This window comes from Paramisgurnus dabryanus, chromosome 11, assembly GCF_030506205.2.
Source record: "Paramisgurnus dabryanus chromosome 11, PD_genome_1.1, whole genome shotgun sequence".
In the NCBI taxonomy this organism is placed as follows: domain Eukaryota; kingdom Metazoa; phylum Chordata; class Actinopteri; order Cypriniformes; family Cobitidae; genus Paramisgurnus; species Paramisgurnus dabryanus.
This window is the reverse complement of record NC_133347.1, coordinates 22301792-22329351: the sequence shown is the minus strand read 5'-3', so window position 1 is coordinate 22329351 and position 27560 is coordinate 22301792. Positions and strand designations below refer to the sequence as shown.

At 38.8% G+C, this 27560-nt stretch overlaps 1 protein-coding gene across 1 annotated transcript; it reads left to right on the top strand.

The window, feature by feature from the left end:
• Nucleotides 1-27405, top strand: lrrc75ba (leucine rich repeat containing 75Ba). The gene is made up of 5 exons (XM_065247427.2): nt 1-583; nt 5574-5702; nt 14838-14950; nt 23977-24322; nt 24542-27405. The coding sequence occupies exons 1-5, from the start codon at nt 296-298 to the stop codon at nt 24758-24760; spliced, it is 1095 nt and encodes a 364-aa protein (XP_065103499.1). The 5' UTR covers nt 1-295; the 3' UTR covers nt 24761-27405.
• The last annotated feature ends 155 nt before the right edge of the window (nt 27406-27560 follow it).

The following is a 27560-nucleotide window of genomic DNA, read 5'->3' as shown; positions in this document are numbered from 1 at the left end:
ACGGACTAGTCCTGCTGCCAACAAACACAAACATCTCACAGTTGGTATCAGAAAAGAAACCTGCTAAATGCGCAGCACCGTAAAGCTATATCTTTATATGTGTCGTTGTATTAAGTAAACAAAGACAATTGACTACGCGCGCGCACGTCCGAGCTGATCGAGTAGTACGTGGTACCCAAGTTGAGACCGATGTGGAGACTGCTGGGCGTTATCGTTCCCGCTGCTATGGTTACACCGTGAGCGGTTAGAGGATCGTGTTTAAGCTAAAAATTAAGATTTTGTTGTAACTAAAACCATGGGCTCCAGGCTCAGCCGTCAAAACAGTCTCGACAACGAGAATTTTTCAAGAAGGAGACGAAAGCATCTGGACAGCACGGGGGAGAGCGAGCAGAGGGGAAGCCGCGGCAGCGCCGACTTCTTGTTTACATCCCTGATGCTCAAACCGGATAAACTGCCAGGCATGCTGAGGAGGGCAAACCCCAGCCCCTATGTCAGACGAGTCGCGTGGATTCGAGAGATTCAAAAGCTCCTTCGAGGGATGAAAACCGAGGAGGCGACCGATGTGCTCAGACTGTTGAGAAAGGTGAGAGTCTTGATAAACATGTGCATGTGCAGATACAACACATGCATGTGCATGCAGTGCACAACTCCTAAATGTTATTGAGAAAAATAACACATCACTGGGCTGGAAAATACTTTACATTGAACATTGCAAATTAATAAAATACTGTAAACAAGGTACACGTTTACTTTGCATAAGTCACATTGATTGGGTTTTAGGCATACATCTCAGATAGGCATGGTACATCTGTAGCTGCAGTGGGTCACCTTGTGCAGGAAAACATTTGTTGTTTGTTGTTGACACTAATGCTTATTGCTAACCTCTCATGAATGTTCCTACATGGGGTATTTGTTCTGTCACTGTGACCCATAAACTGAAACTCAATGCTGTCAACAGAGACAGCTGACCTCAGATGACAAAAAGAGAATGGATCAGGTCAACCGAGAGAGAGAGAGAGAGAGAGAGAGAGAGAGAGAGAGAGAGAGAGAGAGAGAGAGAGAGAGAGAGAGAGAGAGAGAGAGAGAGAGAGAGAGAAGAACGAGATTAAATTTCTAGATGAATAATGTTTTCTGTAAGGGTATGTTTAGAGGTAGAGAATATGAATTATAAAAAACAACAGTCAATGGAAAGTCCTTACCAAATAGAGGTAAAAAACACAAAAAGTGTATTGTAGTGACATGATTTTTACACTTGTAGTGTGTAATTTCTGCACCACTAACGTTTTCATCTTCCTGTCGGCCATTGTTGGGACTAACAGATAGTCTTACTGTATGTTATTGCTTGAGCTATTGATGGTGTGTGAGGCAGGTCATGATGGTAAAATAGAGAAATGTTCTGATGGTGCAACAGAGCCAAAGCGTTTACACCATTTGTAATATTCAATGAATTGCTTTCATATTCTTACTTGTACAAACTTTAGCTTCATAACTAACATATATAAGATTGCTGTGTTTGTTGGCTTTTAATGCATTCATGAATTTAAAATGGTGCTACGTAAAGGAGCACATTTATTGACTTAAAAATATATTATTTTTATTTGCCTGGAGCAACAAGGAAGGCTGACATTTTCTCCTGTTGTGTTTAATGTGTTGAGCTTGTCATTTGCTAAGTTCCTGTTTTTGTTAGAAAAAAACCTTTAAAATATCATGTTAGCTGTGTGAAAACATGAAATGTTGTGTATCTGTCTGTCTGTCTGTCTGTCTATCTATCTATCTGGCTATACCTTCTCTTTTCCAGAAAGCTCAAATGCCATGCTGTTGCGTTCCTCATCCAAATTGGTCCCTGACGATTTTCATCTGTTGTTTTGATAAAAAAGCATCTGCCAAGAATATAAATGATCTTGTGCTGGCTGTAATACAATTGAAATCGCAATATATCTCTATAAAGTTGCTATACAGGAACTGAGGCAAAGACATGCCCTCGCCCTCTTTCAAACACTGCTAACATTTTCAAAAAGACAAAGACTTTGTACAGGAGCTATATGGTTTCACATGAAGGATGTACAGAGCTTATTTGTTTGTAACCGTAGAGAGATTTTTGCAGGTCATTTAAAAAAATAGGTGCCATTTGTGTCACTTGTATGTGTAAATAAGAATAATTATAAAATAAAGTTACTGCATATTTCTATATCTTTGCTCTAAATTTTATTTAAATTTTTTCATTATTATTATTTTTTACCTGCTTCACCCACTCCAACAACCTCTCATTTATATTGGATGTTTGAAAATAAACCCCCAAAATGTTAACTCTTTTACAAAAATGTACATTAATAATAGTTTTACCTTAAATGCTTGATCATTTTAAGTGGATGTTTGTATAAACGATAGACCCTTGCAATGTCAAATTATTGTAAACACTTAAATCCCAATTTGTAACACTATTATGTTTTCAAAAGCCAAGTAACAAAAGAAAAATACAAAATTTATATTACTCTTACAAAAATGTACTTGAAAGGTTTTTATAAAAGACCATAATGTATTTTTTACATCACATTAGCATAAGTACAGCATCCCAGTGGGTCAACAGAGTATTAAGTACAAGAGGCCATACAAATCAAGAGCAGGGCTCGCATGACCCGTGCCAACAGCAACTATATCGCCTTTTACAGTACATGTGCTGTCTCCTATCATGTTTTCACTCGTTCATATAATTTCCCTCTACGATGTGTCTTCTGTTATCCCTTTGTTTTTTCCTGTCCTCTTTCCAGCGTCTAACCCTCCCAGGACAGGCTGTTAATTACATTGAGAATTGTACGTCCCGTAGCAGAGAGCATTTTAATCAACACAGAGAGACAGTCTTGGATACCTATGCTGTGACAAGCATGTCACTTGAGACCCACGGTCGAGTCCTTTGTGTGCATCCCCAGTCTTTATTAAGGCTGTCTCGCATTATCAAGAAACAGAGAATTGAAAATGGGTCTTATGTTTCAGAGCCACTATCAGAGTGTAACACGATTAAAGTGGACTTTGATTGGGACGATACGGCTTATGGAGATACGTGCTGCCGACAGGACTGCTAGTGAGCTCACTGTGATGAAAACCTCTTTTGGCATACAGGGTCTAGAGATAGCAGCTAAAGGGACTGCATCTGAAAACAAGTTGACAGCTATAGATTCTGCATGACCTGACGCAGATGACTGTCACTCCTTTGTGTTGAAACCCAATTTCTTTTTTTAAAAGCATAGTCATTGGTGTTACAGGAACAGGAATTATTTTTATATCCTAAAAGGTTTTTGTTTTTCCGTTTGAGACGTTTCATGCACGTATCAGTAGTTAGAGATGTCCGTCACTGTATAAACCCCTCTCCTTTATGTGCATGTTTACGGTACTTCTCGTTCTGTTATAGGCGGGCATATAGGAGTAAGCTGCCCAATAAAATAAATGTTCTGAGGTGATCTTTTCGACAGGTTCACACACACTTACAGGTACCGAGTGACCGCTGTGCTCTCTTTTCTTTGGGAATTGTATTTAATATTCAGCACATGATGGGATGAAATGAGTTTAGTGCAGAAAAGATGAAGAGAGTCAGGGACAGAGAGGTGGGTTGGTGTGGGCGTCACCTTCCTTGCAGCTAAACACATTTAAACATGCCAACTCCTGCTGCGCTGAGTGCAAAGACCTGTACGAATCTGAATAAAAGCATTTGGTCTATGAATATTAATAACCCGATGGAGGCAGTTTCTCCCTGTTGCTAAAAGTCTATGGTATTGTGAACACCTAAAACCTGCAATTCCAGAGCTATACAAAAAGTCATGTTATGAGTACTTTCGGTGATTGACTGGCAGTAGGGCAAAGGGACTTTTCCCAATGCAGTTAGTGAAATTTCAAGTGGCTCTTTTAAAAAAGACTTGGTAGCAAAAGGTGCTTTAATAGACTGATATTTTGCAGTGGCCAGTATATCGGATTTCATCAGGATCGGCTGATAAATCTTTTTAATCGGCCAATACATTTTTCTGTAAATTTGTTGTTTGCAATGAAAAGACACACTGATGTGAAGCCAAAGTCTGACAGACAGTAAAATGACCAATCAATGTTCACTTTATAATGTGAAGTTGCATTGTGTTACACACAAAAACACTCTAGTGTGCAGCCAAATCTTATTTAAACAGCGTATGCACAGTCCTTAAGTCCTTACAAAGGTTATGTTTATAAATATTTCACCAAAAATGTCACAAATTTTCTCTCATTTTGTTTGTCTCTTTGTGATTTTCATGGATTTGATATTGGCACACTCCTTTGCCAATATCAGTATTGGCATCAGCCATTAAAAAACCCATACTGTTCGACCACTACTTTAAAGACATTAAACTCTTTTTGCCACTGTAATATATATATGTGCCCAGGAAGAGTTCATACACATGTTTTGAGAGGTGTGCTATTGTAAAAAGTAATGGAAACTGCACAGCAGGCTCTAGAGTCATTTAAGTAACAAAAATTACAAAAAAAATTTAGTGCTGGGCATAGATTCATCTAGATTAATCTCATACAAAATAAAAGTATTTTTTTGCATAACATATGAGTTTGTGCTGTGTATAATTATTATTTATATATAAATGCACACACATTCATGTATGTATTTAAGAAACATTTAGATATGTATATATATTTATTTATATTTTTATATATTCTATATTATATATAAATAAAAAAACAATATATAAATAAAAGATTTCTTAAATGTATATATATTTATGTGTGTGTGCGTGTGTGTGTGTTTAAATATACATAATATTACACACAGCACAGACTCATATATTATGCAAAAAATTTCTTTTATTTTGTATGAGATTAATCTAGATTAATCTATGCCCAGCCCTATTTTTTTTTTTGTTAGTTAAAGGGACAGTTCACCCAAAAATGAAAATTATGTCATCGTTTACTCACCCTCATGTTCTTTTAGACCTGTATTAATTGACTTCCATAGTAGGATAGTAGGATAAACAAATACTATGGAAGGATTGTGATAAATGATGATGGAGATATTTTGATAAGATATGGTAAAACAGAGTTGATGGTTCCCATTGATTTCCAAAGGATTTGTTTTTCCTACTATGGATGTCAATGGTTTCCACCAGCAGTGTTCTTATCATCATTTATCAAAATTTCTTCTTTTGTGATAACATAAAAGAAATACACACAGGCCTAGAACACCATAAGGGTGAGTAAATTAAGACTTAAGAATTTTTGGTTAAATTGATTACACTGAAATATATTCAACTTAAACACTTTTTACTTTGTCCCATTTCCTTCTGTCCAGGAGCTAAATTGATAATGTAATAAAGAGGGATGCATGTTGAAATTATCAAATAAAAAACATTAGGAATGAGGTCTAACATTAAAATACATTTATGCATTTGCAAGACATATATTTAGGGATAGATTTTTGTGTGTGCTCCCTGGCTTCGAACCCATGACCTGTAGCGCAGCTAATGCAATGAGCTATACAGAAGCACAAGACTTATAGCATGAGACTGATAAAATTATGTGTTGTTTCTGTGTCACTTTGTTTTCAGGACCTTGGTTTAGAGGGAACGTCACTAAACGACATCCTCTACAAGAACTCAGCCTTTCTGAATCTCGTTGACCCCATATCTCATGAGCTGCTGCTAAGCCTGGCCAAAGACATGCAGTGCCCGAAAAAGGTGAGTTGCTGGGTTTCATTTCAGTGTGTCATTTCTTTGCTTTGCTAATTTGCTATTTTAAAGTAGGTACTGTAAAAATAGTACTAATATATTGCAGCCATCAAACGGGGCTCACAAACGGTTTAGCATTCCACTTTTGACTCACTGAATGTCTAATCTGTGTTTGACTGGTAAAGGCCTGTGTGCAGCAAGTGTGCATGGACGATAGTGTCAGCTTAAACAATTCAAAAAGACTTGAATCATTAATCTTCGTAAGGAGATTAATGCTCAAGTTTCAAAGGTTTGAAAGATAAAAACAGAAACACTTTACAATAATGTTGTATTTGTTAACATTAGTAAATGCATTAGCTAACATGAACGTGTCACGACCGGTTAAATACCGGGAAGTGGAAAACAAAGAAGAACCCAAACGCAGACCCAAACTACAAAATTAAACTATGATTTTATTTGAACGGAACATAAATACCCACGAGGGGGTAAAACAGAACATAAACTAGACACTGGAACAAAACTGGAACTTGTAATGAGAGCACACGAAGGACATGAAACTCTGACTTACAACAACGCACGCACACCACACAGAGAACACGAGGGCATTAAATAGACAGCACATCAATGGGGAACAGGTGAACATAATTAATCACTTAAGACACGAGTACATAAGGGAGTAGGTTAAAAGTGACAAGACACTGGGAACACGTGTCACACATACATGATGTGAAAACACACGTGTTCCCACATAAACACAATGCTGCCATAATCTTGCCAACATCCGACCTGGACTATAACCAAAGTCTGGCAAGATCACGACAGCAACAAGACACCGGGAACATGTGGAAGCCACACACAGAATGTGATTCCACATGTCCCCACACAGAACATGATACTGCCACGGTCCTGTCAGATGCACTCAGACCTACATCTAGCACAGATGTCTGACAAGACCGTGACAGTACCCCCCTCTTTAAAGACGGATACAAGACGTCACAAACAAAAACAAACAAAAACATTAAACACGAGGAACGAAAGACTGCACAACAGAAGACAACCACAACAACATTACCACAAACAACAAAGGTAAACAAACATATGTGACAAACGGATTAGGGTGATTCAACAAAAACAATATATGATGAAGGAGTGGTGGGGCAAAAACAGGGGGAACAAACTGTCCATGGTGAACATGAGTCCTAAAGTCCCGCGGCTGCGCCGGCGGGTGACGTGTCTCCGGCTGCGCCGGCGGGTGACGTGTCTCCGGCTGCGCCGGCGGGTGACGTGTCTCCGGCTGCGCCGGCGGGTGACGTGTCTCCGGCTGCGCCGGCGGGTGACGTGTCTCCGGCTGCGCCGGCGGGTGACGTGTCTCCGGCTGCGCCGGCGGGTGACGTGTCTCAGACTGCGCCGGCGGGTGACGTGTCTCAGACTGCGCCGGCGGGTGACGTGTCTCCGGCTGCGCCGGCGGGTGACGTGTCTCCGGCTGCGCCGGCGGGTGACGTGTCTCCGGCTGCGCCGGCGGGTGACGTGTCTCCGGCTGCGCCGGCGGGTGACGTGTCTCCGGCTGCGCCGGCGGGTGACGTGTCTCCGGCTGCGCCGGCTGGTGACGTGTCTCCGGCTGCGCCGGTGGGTGATCCGGAGCGTCTTTCGTCCTTCTCCTCCTCCGTCTGGATGCAGAGGATGCGGGACGGAGATCAAGCGCAGGAGTGGGTAAGGTTGGCGAAGAAAAGGTCTCCAGCACCGGAGTGACGGGAGTCGACCTCCCCAGTCTGACCGCCCCGGTCAAGATGCCTCTCGGGTTGGATGAGGTAGCAATGGATACGACCGCCTCGGCCGATCTCGGTGGTTGCTGTCGGCGGTCGAGACGGTCAACCAAGTCCCAATACGGCAGATGGAGAAGCTCCGCTCGCTCCCGAATCGGCGGAGGGTCGTTCATTCCGGCCACCAGGTAAGCGCTGGCAAGAACCTCCGGGTAACAACCCTTACTGCTCTCCACTGCCAAGGCATAGTCCCGGAGTGGAAGGTCCCTCTGCGGTGGGAAGGGGCTACCCCCGGAGAGCGTCTGTGCTGCAATGGAGGACCACCACTCCGGGTCCGATGCACATTGCATAGTTGATCCGCTGGGTTCAGTTTGGTGCGTGCGTTATGTCACGACCGGTTAAATACCGGGAAGTGGAAAACAAAGAAGAACCCAAACGCAGACCCAAACTACAAAATTAAACTATGATTTTATTTGAACGGAACATAAATACCCACGAGGGGGTAAAACAGAACATAAACTAGACACTGGAACAAAACTGGAACTTGTAATGAGAGCACACGAAGGACATGAAACTCTGACTTACAACAACGCACGCACACCACACAGAGAACACGAGGGCATTAAATAGACAGCACATCAATGGGGAACAGGTGAACATAATTAATCACTTAAGACACGAGTACATAAGGGAGTAGGTTAAAAGTGACAAGACACTGGGAACACGTGTCACACATACATGATGTGAAAACACACGTGTTCCCACATAAACACAATGCTGCCATAATCTTGCCAACATCCGACCTGGACTATAACCAAAGTCTGGCAAGATCACGACAGCAACAAGACACCGGGAACATGTGGAAGCCACACACAGAATGTGATTCCACATGTCCCCACACAGAACATGATACTGCCACGGTCCTGTCAGATGCACTCAGACCTACATCTAGCACAGATGTCTGACAAGACCGTGACAGAACGAACAATGAACAATCCTTCTAGTAATTCATAATAATTTCAGCATTTACTATTTTAAAAAAAAAGTTAAATCATAGGGTGTAACTGTTATTGCATAACTAATAAGTAATGCATAACCAACATCAACATAAACAATTGTATTGGCATTAACTACCATTAATAAATGCTGAATAACGATATAGACCAATTTAGAGTAGATGTCACAGTTACGTCACTGCAAGCTGCGCGCGCAATGCGGTTGCAGAAAAACAGGGGAAATGAATTAGACACGAGTGAAAAGAGCAATATAACTCACTAGAAAATGTCCTGTTGTGCTGTTAAGTGTCAGAATAAGAATGCCAAAAAAGACCTTAAATGGACAGAATGGAGCGAGGAAATCATCTGGAAATCTTTTAATAATTAGAATAGAAAATAAGTAGACAAGATGTCCGGTGTTCTGTCGAAGTCTGTTCCCTCCATGTGTTTCTTATAGCGTTTTTATCATGTTACAATTGGAAGGAAGGAAGAAATAATAAAAAACAAGAAAATTATGAAATATTTAATAAACACTATTATATATAATACATGATAGTATTGCTTTTATATGTACTTTAGCGATTCAGACTGTAAAAATAATTGATTTAGCAAAAAAGAACAATACATATACATTACATACATGCATATCAGTAGCCAAGCCATTTAAACTTTTTATCTATCTAAAAAAATTAACGTAATGTGATTAAAACGCTATAAGAAACATTGCACTAAAGGGAAACATAGTGGAATCAGACTTCGACAGAACACCGGATCCATAAAAATCACGGTTTAATGCTAAAACACTTCACACAACCCTACTGCGGAGCAGTCACTTTCTGCAACCAGTTTGGCTCCGCCCACAAAAAAACGTCATCTCTGTTTGCAAACACGAAATTGGTCTATACTCATACACTGTAAAAAATACTTTGCTGCCTTAAAATTTTTTGTTGAATCAACTCGGATTTACAAGTCATTTCAACTTACTATTATTTATCTTGACTAGAGATGAGTTGTTATAACTCCAGGTGAGTTGTTATAACTTATAAATTTAAGTTGACTTTTCTCAACTATATTTTATAAGTTGTGACAACTAATTTCTGTTGACATGACTTGTAAATCTGAGTTGATTCAACAAAAAATTACAGTGTAGTAAGTAGGGGTGGGACGGTTGTCATGACCACCGTCACATATCAGATGAATGATTAAACAAAATAATAAGTAAAAATTGCAGGTTTTTTACACGTGAAATAATAATAACAAAAGTTGTACAGTAATTTAAAGCCTAAGATACAAATTTATAACATTGTTTTATGTTAATACACAAATCTCCGCTACATTACCATGTATGGCGTTTCCACTAAACTGGTGGATTTTAGCATAACTCAGCACGTTGGAGTTTAGCCATGTCACTGTGTTGTGCGTCTGCTTTAGTTTCTTTTGGTCTCCAGTGACAGTGATACATACACATCACGTTTGTCTTTTGTTGTGAAATAAAAATTTTACCAGGTTAAAGTCGCGCGCATCAGGAAGCGCATTTAGTGAAACTTTATTTTCTTTCACCATTTAAACCACCCTAACCCCCCCATGGACCCCACCACCGCAACACCGGCGGTTGTTGTTGATGGTTCCACCGCGGTGGTAAAAATTTGCCACCGTCACAGCCCTAGTAGTAAGTTCTACTATTTACTAATGTTAAGTACAACCTTATTGTAAAGTGTTGCCATAAAAACCTACTGCATCATTTTAGTGGTCACAATAAGCTCAATTCAAGCAAAGCAAGACATTTAGAGAGCAATTTCCCATGCTGTGAGAAAACAAGCAGTGTTTCCTGAGATTAGATCACAGTGTAGGATTTTTGCAACCCAGGCTCACTCGCCATACCTACCTCTGCCCACATTTCTGCATATCATAAAACACATTGCTCCGGGTACATATCGCTGCATCCGTCCCTAGACCTGATCGCGTTTGGTTTCTGTCCGTTTTTATGCAGGATTTTTAAAATATTTTTTTAAAGAGCCCCTATTATAGTGCTAAAAACAACATTATTTTGTATATTTGCTGTAATGTACTGTGTTCGATTGGTTTGCGGTTCAAAAAACATTTTCGACATACCGTACATTATTGGTTCTCCTCTATGCCCTGCCTCCCTGAAACGCATTGATTTTGTACAAAGCTCATCGTTTTGAAAAGGCAGTGTCCTCCGATTGGCCAGCTAACCTGTCGTCAGCCCGAAATGTGATGCTTCTCACCGTATTTTAAAGATAAGCTCTCAATGCAATACTGGCAGGAGTTAATATCTTCTTTACTACCTTGTCAATATGAGCTGAATCTGATCCAGAAAATGCAGATGATCAAGCTGATCAATCAACTTTACCAGCATGGCTTGAGCAGAATGTAACAGATAGGTAAGATAAGGATACTAAAACATTAAAACCATGTCCATCCGTTTGTTGAGATGTGTGTGGATCAGCATAGGCTCGCAGTGTGGAGCAAAGCGCAAGTTTAAACAAGCCTTCAGGGGGTAGCATTCATTAACTCCGCACCCTCAAACTGTTAGTCTGCCACCAGTTCTATTTCTAAATAAGACGACCACTATGCTATATCCAATCAAAGGACAGTGGAAACACAATCCCCAAAAAAGCGCCTCCAGTGTGTTTAGTGCACACTCCAACCAAAAGATGCAGTGAAATGTACAGGGAGGAACATATTTTGGCTATGCAGAAATGTAGGCAGAGGTACTTAACGTGTATTGGATAAAGGCTTCTGGAAACATTGTGTTTGCAAGTTACCAGACTACTTCACTGAGGTAGTTACTTTAGTCTGAAGAAGATTAATTTATTGATTGAAAGTTTACATGCTTTGTGGCATTTAATCCATAAGTTATTCATACGTTTTTTGAGGCACCATGCTTGATTTTGATCTCATCCAGCACCAGCAGAGTACTGAAGATATGATTGAAGAGAAGCAAAGCCTCAATGCATCTTAAGTCAGAGCAACAGCTATCTCAGGATCTTTAAATCAGCACCACAGGATATTCTATTAAGCCTGCTTTCTTTTCCTACTGATGTCTTTGTAAGCCATATCGGCTGCAGGGCACAACAGAAACCACTGCTTGGTCTGTTTGCTTGTACTTTAAAGATTGTCTGTAATATTATCCACATTTAACTTCTTTTCTTAAGATTGTTTTAGTAGCCGTACCCTAAGGCCACTGCGGGGTATGAGAGCGGATGTATTCAATTAGTTGGAGATCTTGCTGTGAGTCTGTCAGAGTCATAGTGATGTGTGTCGTAACATAGCCTAGATACTCATTTAAAGACTCAGTGTGAGATATAGTATAGACTTACCCTTATGCTCCATCGTGCGTGTCCTAATCACCCTGTCGGGATTTATTTTTGAGTGTTTTGATTCACAGTATGGTAAAGTGAAGCCTATTTATTTCACATAAGTATTGAATCTATAGCGCTGGTTTAATCCATTATTATTTGATAACCTAAGCTTGGTTTATTCCACCTCCTACGATCTGCTGTGCACCATTAGTGGGTTTTTATCAGTTTGATTCTCTAAATGTGAAGTCGCCACCTGGCCTGCCGTAGTGGGAGGTCCAGAGTTTCCAATCTAAGCAGGGTGCAGTTATTAATAGATGGAAACACAGCAGTCAAATTTTTGTGTACAAAGCGTGGTTGGACTGTGAAATCTCATGGAAGTTTGTGTCATAGTCATGATATTTAAATCTATTGATTTGTTTTTATTGGCATAGATTTCTTTTTTTTGTGTGTGTGGCACTCATAGTTTGAGCTGGTGGTTTCACCATAGCAACATGTTAGATTTGAGATATGCAAACCTTAACCCTACGTTCACATTTATTTATTTGGCAGATACTTCTACCCAAAGTGATTTATAGTGCATAACAAGCTATACATTTTTTTACTTTAACCTAAACAGTTAGAAGCAACAATTGTTTAAAAATGAATAATAAATAAGAAAAAAAAATGAGGCAGCTGTGCTCCCATCGGTGCAAGCATGAAAGATGCTTTCTATTGATTTCTATCGATAGTTGTGCTGTGACATGAAAAAACAGAGAGAAACAAAAAATTTCCATGAACACAAATCAATAGATGTAAATTTTCATGACTATAGCAAGAACTGTTTTGAGACATGGTAGGTAGGTAAATATTAAATAAATAACATTTACATTACATTTATGCATAAACTTAAACACAGAACTTGTGTAGGCCAATGTAAAATTGACATTGTAATAAAGTGATTTATATAAAAACTAATCTGAAATTAAATAAAAAAAAATCATTATTTGTACATCTATTTATGGAACACAAAATGTAAAGTCCTGTCATCCACTGGTATGTTTAATTCAGAAAGTCTGCTGTGTTTTTTTTAATACTTCATAAAGTATATTTGAATAGCAGTGCAAAAGCCACTAAATGCCACCTCCGTCAAAAAATTGATGATGTTAACCGAATGCTCTCTATTTATCTATTATACGTTCAATAAATACCTTTTCTTCAAATACACTTAATCCGAGACCCAGCCCATTTAGAAATACGGCTTTATTGGCATAATCTGTTTATTTTTTAACATGATGAATTGGATGAACGACGGTGAAAACGACTGTGTTTCAAATTTAAACTTGTGTCCCTTGTAAGTACTTGGACCTGAATACATACGGAGTGTGGCAGTCACATGGATCACAGCGCTCCCTAATGTGTTGTTCAGTTTCTTCATTGTTACATTCTGACTTTCATCATTTGCAATGTTTCTAGTTGCACCTTCATTGATTTTGCAACTGTTTACTATGTCTTGTCCAAAGAAGTGGAGGTTTTTGCCAAAAATCTTGAATGCACTTAGAGAGTTTTGCAGCAAAATACAGTCCAATTTGTTAAATATCAATGAAATGACTAAAGTGACATTTCAATTACTTTTTTATATAACCTTTGTACCATTAAAGTGAAAATACCGAACCTAAATACACTGTCAGAAACAGTGTTGTATTCGATACCAGCTAATTCGAGTCCGAGACAAGACCGAGTCCAGAGAGGGTTGAGTCCGAGTCAAGACCAAGACCAGAAAAGGTTGAGTCCGAGTCAAGACCGAGTCCACATAAAGTCGGTCGAGACCGAGTCAAATGACAAGACCAAGACCATTAAAATATGGTCTCGAGACCGAGTCCAAGACCGAGTCCACATAAAGTTGGGTCTGAGAAAATTATGTGTAGTGCCATTCTGTGTTTTAGCGCCACCGTCTTATCATTTTGGGTAACAGCAGCTCATCTAATGCTTAAATCTTACTGGACGGGTGCGTTTTATTGCACTGTCATGAGGTAAAAGTCATGGCAGTGCAAAAACCTCCTCAGGTCTTACCATCTGACCTTGCGCCACTCTGATGTGCGCAAAAAATCACCAATCACTGTTTGTGTCAATTTTACATCAGTTTAAAGAAACAGTCATATATATTTTAAAAGGGATTCCAAAAGTATTCGAGTACGGGTCGAGACCGAGTCAAATGACAAGACCAAGACCATTAAAATATGGTCTCGAGACCGAGTCCAAGACCGAGTCTCGAGTACTACAACACTGGTCAGAGTTAAAGGTACAAAACTGTACCTTTCTTTTTCACTGGGGCTGTACCCTAAGTTTCCGTTTGGTACCTTTACAGCAATACAAAACAGAATACAATTTTGGGTAGATTACTGTACCTTAAGGACCTACATTGTTAGAAAAAAAGTCATATGTACCCTAGCTGTTAGGGGGGCAGCAAGGTGGAATTGTATGGACCGTTAGGTACAGATATGTAAACATTTAGTACCAATATGTACCTTTGAGATATCAGTATGTATTTTTGAGTTACTAATGAGCTCTCTTTGGTCCCAGTATGTACCTCTGAGGTACTAAAATGAAATCCTTAGGTGCAAAGCTGTACTTTTAGAAAGGGTACAGCCCCAGTGACAGAAAAGGTACAGTTTTGTACCTTTATTTCTGACAGTGTATATAATAGTCCGATAAAAATACGAATTTACTTTAAAACATGTCAGACGAACAGAGGGTTCTTTAAACATAGACGACTCTTCAAGATTTCACAACACTAAAAATAATACATAAAGTTGATCTGAATTATAAAACAGATTAGTGTTTTCAATCTTATAGAAGACTATGTTTGAAATGATATTTTTATCTGATGCTAAAATTAAACATAAGATCTGAAGACTGCATCCAATCTCAAAAAAGAAAAAAAGAATCTAGTTTTTATCTGATGCATTATTTTGTTTGCTTGCAGAATATTTATATACCCATTGCTCTTTATTTATCTTTCTCTTTATTTATTTAAAATCTTCTTAATGCTTTTATTCTGGTTTTCTATTGATGTTGTTTTCCCAGGACTCGGATTTGCTGAAATCATCTGATAAAATCTGCAGACAGCTCATCTACCACCTGACCCCTCACTCCAAATGGCTCAGAAAAAGCATGACCAGGAGAAAGGCCCAGGCCTGGTGAGAAATCCACCCATTTATCACTGCCATCCTTGCACTAGTGTATATAGCACAAATACTGTATGACTGAAACAAGAGTTTGTGTTGAGTGAATGTGTTTATTCAACTAAAACACACAAACAATTAATCATTAGGGGAGAATGTTTTCGTTTGGTTTCATTTTGCAAGCAATGCTTGAACTCAAGCAGTATATGTGATTATTTGTGGGGTTGTTGTGTGTGCGCACAAAGGTATTGGGTGCATGTATGTGTTTTACGCCTACATGGCTATTACAGGAACCCTGAATCCAATGAGCCTTCGCTCAATAAACTTTTTCCACATCCTGAATTAACCATGCTGCTTTATTACCTTTATGCTCTCAGGGGAGGATAAACAAAAGAGAGTGATTGCGAGAGAGAGAGAGAGAGAGAGAGAGAGAGAGACGGAGACAGAGAGAGAGAGAGGAATTTTCACAATGTAATTCTCATTGATTACATACATAAAACATATAGACGGTTTCATTGTGATACACGTCTGGATCCGAACCTTACTTCCGGTTTTGTTTTTTTAATAGTCTGACTAGTTGACTGATCTCTTGAACAAATGCCTCGTTGGAAATAACAAATGTTTTGGTTTCCTAGGTAATCTATGTGTTGTTTTTTTGCTTATATAAATAAACTACGTTTAAAGTACTTTGTTGTTATTTATCGTATTTATGTTTACCGGAAGTTACGTGCGGATGGCGACAGCCTCTTGTTTATGTTGTTACTGCTGAAACCGTCTATATGACTTCCTGTACTGGTCGTATGTGTGTGTGTGTGTGTGTGTGTGTGTGTGTGTTTGTGTGTGCCTGGTAATTATTACATTATTATCAAAGATAGGAATACCAGTATTTTTTTGATCTTGTGGGGAAATTTTGAGGTCCTTATGATGAAACAAGCTTATAAATAAAACAGGATGATGTTAAGGTACAAGAAACTTTTCTGTGATGGTTGGGGTTAGGGTTTGGGTTAGGGGAAGGGAATAGAATATACAGTTCGGTATTAAATTTCCTTACGTCTATGGAATGTCCCCACAAAACATGGAAACCAGAATGTGTGTGCATGTGTGTGTATTCAGCTTAAGTTCAGGATGATCTGTCGTAGCGTCCCTTGAGCTTTGTGTTCATATAAGTCATTCTGACAACACAGAGTCTGCAGGCGCCAGACCAGGCATGAGGAGTAGTGCTCTTCAAATCAGTGTGAGGAAAGAGAGAGAAATGTGCTTAGAGCAAAACCCCCAGAACCCCCATAGATAGGTCCATTATAGATCGACAGACAGACAGGCAGGCAGGCAGGCAGACAGACAGACAGACAGACAGACAGACAGACAGACAGACAGACAGACAGACAGACCGACAGACCGACCGACCGACAGACAGAATGTTAAATGCAGAGATAAATCTTTCTTCCTCTTCATCCAGTATATTGTTTTGTCTCAGTGCACGCCTCTGCTATTAGGTATCATATTACTGCAATCCAGCTCTATTTACATAGAAATGAGAAGTGAAATAAGAAACAGTGCTGTCTTTATTTAAATGGACAGATTTATATGTGCCTGGTCAATTTTCATGGACCTGCATTAGTTTGCTCTTTCTCTGTCTCATCTTCACATTTATCAGGATTTAACTTGCTCAGATGGCGACTGGAGATGATGCAATTATACAGGGAGGAAGGATGATTGATGTAACATCAGTATGCATTCAATGAAAGGGAAGAGAGAGCAGAGAATGGTTTGACTATAGCAAGCAGAGGGACGGAGACATACAGTCAGAGATTTAAGAAGTACGACGATCTTATATAGAGATCTTGTCTCTTGCATATGTGTCGCATGTGAGGAATGATCAAAAGTCTGTCAGAGGCATTCTAGTGTAACTTTTTGATGTGTGATTGACACTGTAAAGCGTCTGGCAGCGATGTGACTCATGTCTGATGCAAAGACGATCCAGACATGCATACTGAGATGCACACACACGCAAACACACACAATCTGTCTATCAGCATAGTGTATTCACCCTTCTGTCGCAAGTCATAGCAGGATTTGCCATCATTGCCATATATTTTGTTCATGCTTGTGATAAAATCTCAGCATTTTGGTTGTGGGCTGTACTTCAACCCTTTAACATGCGCAGCCCTTTTTTTGGGGGGGGGGGGGTCGAAAAGGGGATGTACACCTTCAAATTAATATAATTCTGGCTTTTGTTTTTGGTCTAGAAGCCTAATTTTGGCGTTGTTTTAAAGAAGACACTTTAACGTTTCTGTGTCTTGACGTGAAAATATACTTTTTTATAGCAGTTTACATTTATTTGTAATAAATAAAAAATGCAATATAGTATTATTTTTAATATATAAAATTATCAAGAAAAACTGAGGTTTGTGTTGGTTTGTGGTGAGCTTTTCTGCATACTCCTGTCACAAATTAATAAATTACAGTTACTGCATTATTATTACTGCTAAAAGGTTTTGAAATATAACTACATGCCAGACCTTTCCAACAATAAATAGTTTGTCGTGATAGATTAACATTTACATAAAAAATATTGAAGTAGACTTAGGTGTCCCACAGTTAATGGGTTAAAACATCTCTCCTCTGTCACTGCATTATAGTAACCAGAAAAACGTTCAAGCTTCAAAAGGACCCAAAAGTGTTAAATAAATAACACTAATTGACTTGTATCATATACTTTAAGTGTCATAAGACATCTACTCATCTACTTGAAACACAGTCTTTATATCCTAAAACTGCCTTAACAACAGTTCAGACACAGAAAATGTGCACTGAAAGAGAGGCACGGTTGAAGACTTAAGAATTAATCAGATAATTGATTATATTTTAGTTTATTTTTCACCAAACTCTTTGTTTTTTGCCTTCAGGATACTACAGGGCACGAAATTATTTGATAACACTTGTGTCCTTTTGAAGCTTGAAGAGTTGGTCACCATCCATACCCATAGAAAACCAAAAAATCTCAAAGCAACACTCTGTTTGGGTTCTGACGTTTAAAGGAAAACATTGGGGGAAGTTTTTTTGTGAACTATCCCTTTAAGGCCATGATAAAAACACAGTTCGTTGTTAGTGTTGTTTGCAGGCCTTCATAAAAAGACAGACCAGCATCTGCTCCTGGAGGCGGGTGCGAGTCTGAATCTCACACTGATCAAAGGTGTGAAAGCATCCGCTCAGGTAGAAAACACTCATCGCCGACGGCATTGGCCACCCTTTGTACCACTCTTCCTCTGTTTGGTTTTCCTTCATTTATTTTGATTGAGTCACATTCAGCAAATTCTTAAATCATCTCTCACCTTTCTCACACTCACTCAGAGAGATAAAGAACAGAACCCAATGTCTGCAAACTGACTCTTGTACGTTTTCTATCCTTTGTTACACCTAAGGGTCCTACAAAATGGATGCTGCAGCGATGCCGAAAAACCACTTACGGTTCCCCAGAGAACCATCCAGTCAAAAGTTCTTGAAAGAAACATTACTTTCTTACTCTTTTTATAGACGGTTTTATTGGATGCACGCGCGTTGCCATGGTTATGCGCCTGACCTGAGGTTAATTTCTGGTCTATGTTTGTTTATGTGACTAAACAGACCTCTGGAAGAAATATCTTTTGGAAAATAAAATTGTTTTGGTTTCCAAAATACAAGAAGAGACTTTGTGGATTTAGCAGCCAGGCAAGAATTGTCTGTAGATAACATTGTATACATTCATTTTACACATTAAATGTGAGCTCAGTCTATACAGTAGTTCAGTGGCAGCCTGTGACTTCTTTATTCGAGGGTGCACAATGTGAAATTTGTCACAACATGTATGTAGCCCGTCATGTGTGTGGTTCTCCATTTCAAAATATGTGTTTGGCGTCGAGTGATCCTATGTGCATCCTGTGTCTTGTCAAAATAAGTGCCTGCTGCAGACACGTCTAAAGGGTTTATGATAAAAAAAAGACGCTCGCATTTGCCAGATACTCGCATAATCTCATGCGTAATCAGAGTTTAGTGAATGTATTTTGTGAACGTGAGATTCTTTAATAATAAACGGTTTTGACGCGTGGGCAACAGGCACTTATTTTGACAAAACACGTGATGCACATGGTTCACATGACGCAACAAACACATTTTGAAAACACGAGCAACACACATGACACTCCGAACACATATTTTGAATTTGCACCTGATATAAGGTAATTTACTGGTTATTTATTTAGCTTTTTATTAAAAATAATAGAAGGACTGTTATTGATTCCTTGTGGAAGTCTACCGGAAGTTAAGGGCCACAAAAGCCGTTTGTTTATGGTGTTGCCGCTAAAACCATCTATGGTTTCAAGAAACTTTTGTTTTGGGTATGGTAGGGTGCACTTACACTATTCGTACCATAACCGAGTATGTTTGACCCCCAAAGTACGGTACGTTTGACCAGTCTGATCTCACCGTATCATACTCCACATCTAAGCGGTTAACTGTGAAATGAAACTGGTGTGCATGCAAGTGATTTGTGTTCATGGGCATTGAAAAGCAGTATATCCTGGACCTATAGGATTTATAACAATTTCAGACACTCACATATTTCCACAGACAGAAAATTTGCAGCAACGGATGCACACATTGACTCCATCTCTGAGAGGAGAATGCTTAGTGTCTGTGATAGGACGAAAGCTGACAGTAAGGAAAATGAATGTCACTCATTGCTGCTGGTTGCCAAGAAACGTGAAGTGAGCCCGAAGTGACTGTAATTCAGACTGACACCTGGTCGCAAGAAAAAACATACAGATAAATAACACATTAGAAATATTCTTTGACACATCCTTATACGTTGTGAACTTGAAATATTTCAGTTTTGTCTGTTTTGTGACCTTTTAGAAGACTTTTTGATAAAATAAATCAGTAAATCCAAACGTAATGGCTTTTAATATGCAATTTGTCTTTGCCCTAAAATCACAATGATCTTATTTTCTCTCCAGACCACCTCTATAGCAGACATTTTATCTAAATTGACCCCTGAAGCATCTTCAAAGAGTTTTTTTGTAGCGTCTCATCAAAGCACGCTGTCTTTTCATGGTCCAGCCTATTGCTTTTTAATCACAGAGATCCCTCAAATGTCACTGTTTAAAGGTAGAGCAGATTGGTCTGTGACTCAGCTGAAATAAGTCGCAGAGGTTTAAAAAAACACAGTATGTCAAAATAAAGCCATTGGACACTTGAATGCAGCTCGATCCCCAGGGAGGGGGATTGAACCTGAAGTTATATTTGGCGAATAAATTGAATTTGGTCCTGAACACGGATGTGCGATGCCACCTGCTACAACTGATAGGAAAATACACGAGAAGATATCAACCATGTGAGGTTTGCAATAGTATATTTGCAAGTCATTGTATGTGTATATGTTTTTTTTTTTTTTGGCAAAGCACATATGAATATTCCTTTGATCTTTCTCTTTTCGCTTGGTTGACAGTGAATTTCAAATGCCGCATCCTATTTCCATTTCAAAATGTGCATTGTTACTATGCCACCTATTCTTTCAATGCATCATGTAGATGATCTGTGCTTCTGAGTGTTTTTTAAGTGGTTTTATGTTTATGTGAGTCTGTTTGTACCTTATTGATCTTGTTAATGGAAGCAGATCAAAATGAAGCACGCTGGCTGATGCAGAAAGGGTAGAGGTTCTGTAAAGATTTTTTTTTTTTGAAGGACCTACACTAATTTCCATTTTATTTTACTAAAAATGTGTTTAGTTGGCTTTTGTAAAGGTGTAAAGATTTTACCTGATTTTAAAGGAGAAGGGTGTAATTTTTGTGCCTTTAATGCCAACAAACTAAGGCTGAGTTTACATAACAACAGAGTAGTAAAAAAGTAAAAAGTTTTTCCTTAGTGTATTAAAAAAATCAGGTACACACAACAATGCTGGCAATATTTTTGCATTTACATGGATCCGCGAAGACTCATTAAATGTTGTATAACGTGCGCTAGGCCAGTAGATGGTGATGTTACTTTAAGTAAAAGTAAAAACCACACACCTGTACACATATGTGTTTATACAGAGCGATAAATACAAACAATTAAAATTGCAAAGCATTGAGCAGTTTTGTTTAGATGGAGAATAAGGTAGTTTTTACTACTAACCCTAGACCAGGGGTGCAATCCTCCCTCCTGGAGGGACGATGTCTTTCACTGCCTGGTGTCTGTAATCAAACACACCTGATCCAGCTAATCAAGGTCTTACTGTGCATTCAGACCGCCACCGGCGAGAGCGTCAATAAAAGCTCTGGCTTCCCAGACAACGACGCTAAAGAAAAGTTGTAGTGGACGCTCTGACGCTCGAATGCATTCTCTGAACTCCTCTCAGGCGGAGGTTTCCGCCTTCCGATTGGTTGCCGGTGAACATTTCCGCCTTCTGATTGGTTGCCGCCGAACCGCGTCATATCTCATTACCATAAAGTTGAGCTGATTTCAACTCTCCTCGACGCTCACGCTGTACATGACGCGCCGCTGCTCGCCGGAGTTCACCGCCGGCTCTCATTGAAAATGAATGACTTCCGGCCACTTTGACGCTCTCGCCGGTGGCGGTCTGAATGCACAGTTACTAGGCAGACTAGAATCGTCCAGGCAGGGGTGTTGAGGAAAGTTTCAGCTAGACTCTTAAGGACTGAGTTTGGACACCCCTGCCCTAGACTTTAAGCGACAAAATTTCGTTAACTTTGTTGGAGAATTGTTAATAAGCTCAGTCTCTTGTAGGCCACCATTGTTGTTTTGGTTATACTCGCAGGTTCCTATAGACTGAATTAACTCTTTCGCCGCCATTGACGAGATATCTCGTCAATCAAGAGAAAACGCTTCCCTGCCAATGACGAGATTTTCCGTCTATCCGCAATACCGCTAATACCCTTCCGCAACTTTTTAAACCCAGAAGTATTGCCCTATGGCAAGCGGCTGCATGTCCGTGTCTGTTTTAAAGATCGCTCTGAATGGGATCTCTATGAAAAGTCAGTCACAAAAATTGAATTATCTCTGCTTTTTGCTCAAAATGTGGTGTTTCTGCAGAAACCTACCCATATTCAAAAGCTGATTACAAAAGAACCACTGAAGGTAGGATGAAACGTTTTTTTTTTTTTTTGAAAGCAGAGGGTCTGATCTTTCATTTGGTATATTGTATGTTTATATATTTAAAGAAGAACATTTTCTGGAAGGTATTAAACTTTGGTGAAAACTTTTTGGCTGGCAACTTTTTTTAAAAAGCTGGCGGTGAAAGAGTTAAAGGAAAACACCAGTGTTTTCAATATTTTACTATGTTTTTACCTCAACTTAGACAAATAATATATACCTATCTTTTTTCAATCCGTGCACTTAATCTTTGTACAGTGCATCGCGAATGTGTTAGCATTTAGCCTAGCCCCATTCATTTCTTAGGATCCAAAAAGGGAAGAGCACTTAGTTTGCAGCACTTTGACCTCGGCCCACAGTAACATCACCACTCCTGACTACTCCACATCTCACTCAAACTTCTGTCAATATAACTGCGCCCGAGGTCGAAGTGCTGCAAACTAAGTGCTCTTCCGCCATACAAAACAGGTCTCATTTTTTAATCCTTTAAAAAAATCGGCACATTTTATTTTGCGCCACCATACTCACTTGTGTAACTACTCATGTAACAGTCTTTAAATAGGGAAAACATGGAAGTGTTTGGTGGCTTCTAAATTCATCCCTGTTTGGATCCTAAGGAATGAATGGGGCTAGGCTAAATGCTAACACATTCACCACGCGCTGTGCAAAGATTAAAGGCACGCATTGAAAAAAGATAGGTATGAATTAATTCTTCTAAGTTGAGGTAAGAACATATTGAAAAAACGGTGGTGTTTTCCTTTAACATATGCCCTTAATGTCATTCTTATTACAGATTTGCATTTATGTAGTTTACACAGAGACGATAAAGCAACTTTTTAAAAAACCTTGATTGGACACCCACCTCCAAAAGTTTGTGCTTTCGGGAAAACAAAACCAAACTTTTTATGCTTTTATGATTTAAAATGTTGGTGTGTAAGTAGTCCCTAAGTTTCAGTTTTGGCTACGGCTAAATTTCAGGAGATGTTAGGTTTGGGTGTAGGATTAGGATGAAAACAGAGGTTCTGGTTAGATGGAATACAGTTACGGCCTAAACCCCGCAAAATTTGGAGTTTAGGGTTAGGTTTGGGGGTGTTATTAGCATGAAAACAACGCTCAACCGGCGAAATTTCACCAGATTTTGTCCATAGCTGTATCCCTTCTAGTCACAACCCTAAGTTTCAACTATAATAAACAGTAGCTGCGTTTCCATTACCCTTTAAATTGCGCAAATTGACATTGCCAATTGAAAATACCATTAAATGGCCTTTTTATTAATTCGCAGTGTCAGTTTGCGCAATTTTAAGGGTAATGGAAACGCTGCTACTCCCCCCGCTGTTGATCACACAAACAATCCCCCCCCCAAACTTACGCTATTGGTTGACCCAGTGTTGCTATGCAGGGATGGTGGGGATACTCAAACAAAGCAAGCAATGTTTCAATAGCATGTGTGCATAATATTGCATAATGCAAATAATCAATAGCATAACGGAAATCAAACTATCTACCAGGATAACTAAAAACTTGAGAATTTTAAAGGGTGAGAATAAAGGCAGTGGCAAATATCAGCAGAAAACTAAAAATATCAAAACATGTTTCTCACCAACGGCAGAGATTCAGTGTTCAGCAGACTTTGGCACAACAACACTGAACTCTGGCTGTGAGTTGTGCTTCACAGAGGCTTCACACAGACTGATAAAGATTTGAAAAGAAGCTACAAGATTTTATCTAATGCCTGTCAGATTTTATCTGATGTGTAACCACACAAAATAATACAGTAAAGATTGTTTAGATAAAAAAAAAACATTTTATAAAAAGGCACCCAGTTTTATTCCTACTATGACATTTACAGTCAAAATCAACCATATTCTCCTATGTCTTGTCACATTGTTTGTCCTGCTTCATATCATTTTCAGTCTTAAAACAACACTTCAAAAGAAGCTGTGCAGTGACTCAGTGGACCTCTCTGGGATCCCTCTGTCAACTCGTGACTTACGACATGTGGCATATTACCTCCAGACCAGCGGGGGTGCTGTGATATCAGTAGACCTGAGTTTCACTGAGCTTCGAGATGAAGGCCTACGTCTACTTCTGCCCTTCCTGGGTGCATTGCCCAAACTCACGACACTGGCCCTCAATGGGAACCGTCTGACTCATGGCGTCCTTAAAGATTTGTCCGAAGCCCTCAAGGAATCTAAGGGGTTCAACTGTCTTGCTTGGATTGACCTGGGCAACAACGTGGACATATTTACCTTGCCACAGGTAAAACAATCAAATATTATAAAAAGCAATCACAGCGGTCCTAATGTAATTATGGTGGAACAGATTATTTTTATAAACCAAGTTGGAGATGGACGATGTTTTACCAGGATCTTACTGATTATTTCAGAGAACATCTTCTACTTGGTTAAGAGTTTTCAATTGGAAAAGAAAGCATTATTGTCGTAATAAGAAATAATATTGATTTGTGTGTCTCAACAGCCTCTTCTGGTAGCCCTAAGGCGACGCTGTAGTCTGAAGAGCAGCCTGCCCACCATCTATGAGTACACAGAAGGTCAACCCTACTGCTATCGCATGGAGAGTTCCATTGAAGAACCCAGCCATTACGAAGAAGATGAAGAAGATGAAGATATAGAGCCATGGAGTATCGGAGAACAGAAAAGTTCGGGTAGTTTCACCCTTCCCTATTGCCAGAGGTGAACCAATCACTTCTGGTGTCATCAAATGATGGAATGAAGATCATAAAGAATGAGAAAGTGCAAGTAGGAGACCCCTTCTCCCTCAGCACCATTTCTCCCAGTCAACACATTTTATCTTCTACCTTTCTCCTCCACTGCAGCTCCATGAAACTCACATTGTATGACCAACATATTTAAAGTGTTCCCAACAACACAAATGGGTCGACTGACCCCCGAACACAACACAGTGAAACGCGCTCTCCAAAACCTTCACCATTGACTTACTATGTGGATGGGTGATGCTCCTTGACACAAGATGGGGGTTCATTGGAGGAGGTCCTCTCTCACGAAGAACCAATGGTGGAGAGGAAAAATAGTGTGAGGGAGTAAATTGCCGGGCTGATGCATACCAGCGGTGTATTTGAAGATCGGACGACCCAGCTTTTAGCGATTTTTTGAGGTCTGGTCAGATTTGTCAGTGTTGCATTGCTTGTCTTTACTGGGGCAGACCGGACCTTTCCCCATTCTGTCTGTGCTCCACTAATCTCCCAACAAAAGCCATGAAACCAGCTCAACAGACTCTACAGCCGATCCAACATCACGTGACGCCAGCAAAACTGCTATGTAGAGACTTTTGCATTCCACCCACTTTCCGAAACGTTAACTCATTCATTCACACATCACTTTTCGTGTAGTTGTGAGTGATGATACAGGGTAACACTAACTGGTTAAGTGCTAGGGGACTGTTTTTGTTATGTACTTTTGTTGAACTTAAACAGGTAGATTATAAGAACGATTCAAGTTTACTGAATAATAACACTTGGAACATGTTTGTCATTACTTGTTTATATTAGGTCGTTTTATCCATTTTAAAAATACCTCTTAAGTACGCTTTCCTTATTTGAGAGAAACTCTATACTGCTTTTTACCAACTTTGCCCTCTTAAAGAAAAGTTTTAACTAAGTTTTAAAGGACTTTTACTTTGGTATACTCCAATAAATTAAGGTAGATATCCTGGTCAATTGATATCCTTAATATGGTGGATATTCTAATATATTTTACTGTAGCTCATGATGTTTTCTTGATAAGCCATGTCTAATACACTAAACTGAAATATTTAATCACACTCAACAAAGGTGAAGCAGGCTGTATTTTACCTTTAACATTATATATGAAGTAATTTAAAAAAATTGACCTTGACCTAAAATTAAATAAAGTAAATTATGCATTTTTAGAGATGCACCGACACAAAATTCCTTTGCCGATAAACTGATTAAAATAAGTGATGTCTGCTGATATCGATTACGATACGGATAGTTAGGTGGTTTTACATTATACTTTCTTTTAAATTAATGATAATTAATGACATCATTTTTTAAGACATTCAAATTAAAACTTTATTTTCTCTGTTTCAGCAACATTTTAAAGTAATTACAAGCCAGTACTCAAATTAACATTCTTAACATTTCTTTTTTAAGATTTATGAATTATTAACTGTCAGGTAATTTAATTCAATTTTATTTATATAGCGCTTTTCACAATTGTTTAATTGTTTTAAAGCAGCTTTACATTAATAAAAGCCGGAGAAAACTGAAAAATCGGTGGACAACATAAGAAGCAAAGAATAGCGGCTAAAATTAAACTGTACTAGCAAGTGTAGTAATAATTTAACTTATAGAAAAGATTGCTAAGTTAAGCCAATGTCAGCTGACTCCCTAGTGGTTGAAAAAAACTATCAACACTGAACATCAAGCTGGTGATGTTTAACACTTCCTTTACACATAGCACAATTTGATGGATTTCCTGACCTTTTTTAATTGACAGGAATAATCAGACGACTATTTTTAAGCTATCTGCCGATATATCAATGCATCTTTAATATTTACACATCATGTTCAAATTATTTGATCACTTTAATTCGTATTTTGTGTGTCTCAAAAGCTCATCGTAGTAATGCTGTCTTGTGTAACACAAACATTTGATATCATAATCTTACAAATACAACTCAGTTGTTTGGAGGTAAAGCTCAGATGATCGAATGTTAAATGTTAACCTTTATATACATGTATTAATTTTCAATGTGTCAAATGTGTATTTGTTTAATGTTATCTCAATGTGGTCTCAGTGTTGTTGACTATATTAATATATGTAATATCCCTTCACAGGATCTTAACAAATGCTAATTGTAAAACCTATACACGACCTTGTAAACTTTCCAGAACTGAATATGAATATCATCTGGAATGTTTTCATCTTAAAATACATTTCACTTCACTAGAAGTGTCTTATTATAAAAATAGAAGTATTTGCATAAATATTTGCATTTGTTGTTATGGCCCTGTGTGTAGGCTACAGTAGATCATTATAATTAATGACCAGCCATGATCTGCTTGTATGGGATGTTTAACCTGCACATGATATTCTTGTTACTCATGTAAACAATGACGGAATCTCAGTACTCACAAAGCTTACTGCATACATGGTGGCAGACGAATAATATCCAATACAGGTTCTTAATTGAAGGGCAGTTTATGTGTCATGTTGTATGTGTATGTTTGTATGACTTTTCTCTGTCTGTGTCCTAAATCTGTGCTTTAAACATTATGTAATAGTACTTTATAAGACTGTTAAACGGCTCTGTAATAAAATTTGATTATTATAATCCCATAGGTGTGCCAAAAATAGTCGCTTGTTTATTTGGTGACATCAGAGAGTGTTTGGAGGATAAAAGTAGTGCCTGTGAGAGGTTGGTGTTTTGGAGTTTACAACCAAAATGGCAAGAAGTTTATTTTATGATGGTGATGAATGATGATGCTGGATTC

What these genes read in the sequence shown, in the direction of transcription:
- lrrc75ba (XM_065247427.2), top strand. Translation starts at nt 296, where the DNA reads ATGGGCTCCAGGCTCAGCCGTCAAAACAGTCTCGACAACGAGAATTTT. An exon ending in TGCTCAGACTGTTGAGAAAG is followed by an intron (nt 584 to 5,573) that starts GTGAGAGTCTTG and finishes CTTTGTTTTCAG; the next exon opens with GACCTTGGTTTAGAGGGAAC. An exon ending in ACATATTTACCTTGCCACAG is followed by an intron (nt 24,323 to 24,541) that starts GTAAAACAATCA and finishes GTGTCTCAACAG; the next exon opens with CCTCTTCTGGTAGCCCTAAG.